The sequence below is a fragment of the Orcinus orca genome, chromosome X (genome assembly GCF_937001465.1).
Source record: "Orcinus orca chromosome X, mOrcOrc1.1, whole genome shotgun sequence".
Taxonomy (NCBI): Eukaryota; Metazoa; Chordata; class Mammalia; order Artiodactyla; family Delphinidae; genus Orcinus; species Orcinus orca.
Window position 1 is genome coordinate 28,075,189 of NC_064580.1, and position 2,625 is coordinate 28,077,813.

At 52.1% G+C, this 2,625-nt stretch overlaps 1 protein-coding gene across 1 annotated transcript; it reads right to left on the bottom strand.

Annotated features, from left to right (window-relative positions):
- Window positions 1–1,247: 1,247 nt before the first annotated feature.
- On the bottom strand, window positions 1,248–2,245 carry LOC101278595 (ferritin heavy chain-like). The gene is made up of 2 exons (XM_004281033.1): window positions 2,210–2,245; window positions 1,248–1,928 (listed from the first exon to the last, which is right to left on the bottom strand). The coding sequence occupies exons 1-2, from the start codon at window positions 2,243–2,245 to the stop codon at window positions 1,248–1,250; spliced, it is 717 nt and encodes a 238-aa protein (XP_004281081.1).
- Between the last annotated feature and the right edge of the window lie 380 nt (window positions 2,246–2,625).

Sequence of the window (2,625 nt, forward strand, 5' to 3'; positions counted from 1 at the left end):
TAAGAGTGTCGGGGATTTCCCTCCCTTCTGAGGCTAGTTATCTGGCTGGATTCTCAGTCTACCCACACAATCGTTCTTAACCCATTGTTAACCTGTGGGGTAACACACACACACACACACACACACACACACACACACACAAATATGGCATCAGAAAATCTATGTTCATGTCCACATTCCACATTGCTACTTCTTACCTGTGTGGCCTACCTTTTCCTCACTGATAACACCTATCCTTCTTACTTCTTGAGGTTCTTATATAAATAAAATACAAGAATGTAAATAAGAGGACTTGGACTTGCAAAGTGCCATTATTATTATTTTAGTTGGTCAACCCCTGGCTATGGGGAAGACAGCCCAAGGCTCATTCCCCATTATCACTGTAGCCCAGGGTGAGCTTGTCAACAACAGACTGACATGTTGGCTTCCAGGGCCCCCAGCGTGCTACTGAGAATCAACAACCATTAACATTTGCGTAATTTATTGAATTAAGATACATCAGATAATGCTGAAGATCCCCTTTTTTCTTTTTCTTTTTTTTGGCGTTACACGGGCCTCTCACTGTTGTGGCCTCTCCCGTTGCGGAGCACAGGCTCCGGACGCGCAGGCTCAGCGGCCATGGCTCACGGGCCCAGCCGCTCCGCGGCATGTGGGATCCTCCCGGACCGGGGCACGAACCCGTGTCCCCTGCATCGGCAGGCGGACTCTCAACCACTGCGCCACCAGGGAAGCCCAAGATCCCCTTTCTTTTAATCCCTGCCCATTCCCTTCACTTCTTCCCCAGAGGCAACTACTGTGATGAATTCTAGACCATGTTCTTTTATATCTTTACCATATATGGGCACCCGCAGACACCACCCACCCACCCATTAGGGCCCCAGGCCACCCATCTCACCCCACCCCACACACACTGTTTATAAGGGGAAGATGGATGTTGCACTTTCCGGGGCCCCATGGAATGCCTTCTCCCTCCCTCTGTGGAGATCCTGAGCGGCATGTGGGTGGGGCATGGGTGGGTGGAGAGCCTCCTGGATACCTGTTTTAAAAAGTGAGCGATTTGCACACAGGAACCAAGGAGAGACCTTTATTTCTTTAGGAACCAAATAACTTTATTGGAAGAAGTGGCAAAACTGGAAGAAAAAAACTGAAGTGAACTTCTTCTGCAAGGGCACTATTGCCGTCTGCATGGCAGGCACGGTGACCAGGGCTCTGGTCACCCCGTGGCTCTGGGGAAGTCCAGTCCAGGCTCAGTTCTTCTTGTCGCTGTCGCCCAGGGTGAGCTTTTCAAAGAGGGACCCTGCCAGGTCAACGTCCGGGGCCCCCATCATGCTCAGGGTGGTGACATGACCCTCCAGCTCGCTGATGAACGCCACCTGCTGGCTGGAGTAGTGAGTTGCCAGGAAGCGGTGCAGGTGGGGGTCGCTCTTGTCGATGGCCAGCTGGTGCAGGTGGCGCAGGCTGCGGTTCACGAACTTCTCCAGGAACAAGGTGCACTTCATGGCCTTGAGGCCGCTCTTCCACTCGATACTGACTGGTCTCCCGATGTCTTGGAAGCGGATGCGGCTCCCGCGCTGGTTCTGCAGGCGCATCAGGCGCCGGGCCCAACCGCTGTGCTCGAGGGAGCGGCGCACGAAGAACCAGCTGAAGTGCTTCAAGGCCACGTCGTAGCGGTAGAGGTAAACGGCCGCGGCCAGGCACACTGAGGAGGCGTGGAACTCCAGGTTGAAATGGCTGTTGATGGCGGCCTCGCAGTCGGGGTGGTAGCTCTGGCGCACCTGCGAGGGCGGCGCGGGCAGCATGGCGGACGGCACGGGCAGCGTGGCGGGCGTGAAGGCCAAGGTGAAGGCGAAGCCGCGGGGCCCGCGGTAGCTGCCTCGGGGCTCTCCCCCGTGGTCGAAGAGGGCGGCCGGAAGCGCTGGGCACCCTCTCTAGGATGGGCCGGATATGGAGTCCGTTATGGGATGGGAAGGGGAGGGGACAGAGGGTGGGGGGCGAGTCCATTACTGGAAGGGGATGACAGTGGCCGGAAGGGGGTGACGGTGGCCGGAAGGGGGCGGGGCACCATGCTCTAGGTTCCCTAGGAACCTGGGTGAGGCCGGAAACCCAGGGCACCTCTGCACTGTCTTGAGACCATTAAAAAAATAATAATAACCGTTTTGAGATATAATTCATATACTATAAAATTCACCTTTGGAAAGTGAACATTTACCTGTTTTTTTGTATATTCATGGAGTTGTGCAACCATTACCACATCTCAGAGTATTTTCATCACTCCAAAATGAAATTCTCTACCCATTAGCACTCACTCCCCATCCTGCCTCCCTCCAGGTTTGGCCACCACTAATCAACTTTCTATCTCTGTAGATTTGCCTGTTCTGGACTTTTCAAATAAATGCAGTCATATAGTATGTGGCCTTTTGTATCTGCCTTCTTTTACTTAGCATAATGTTTTAAATCTTTTATCCTTTTTATTGCTAAATTGTATTCCATTATGTGGATATATCACATTTTATTTATCCTTTCATCAGTTGATGGACATTTGAGTTGTTTCCATTCTGTGGCGATTATGAATAATGTTGCTATGAACCTTCTTGTACAGGTTTTTGTGTATACATGTTTTTGATT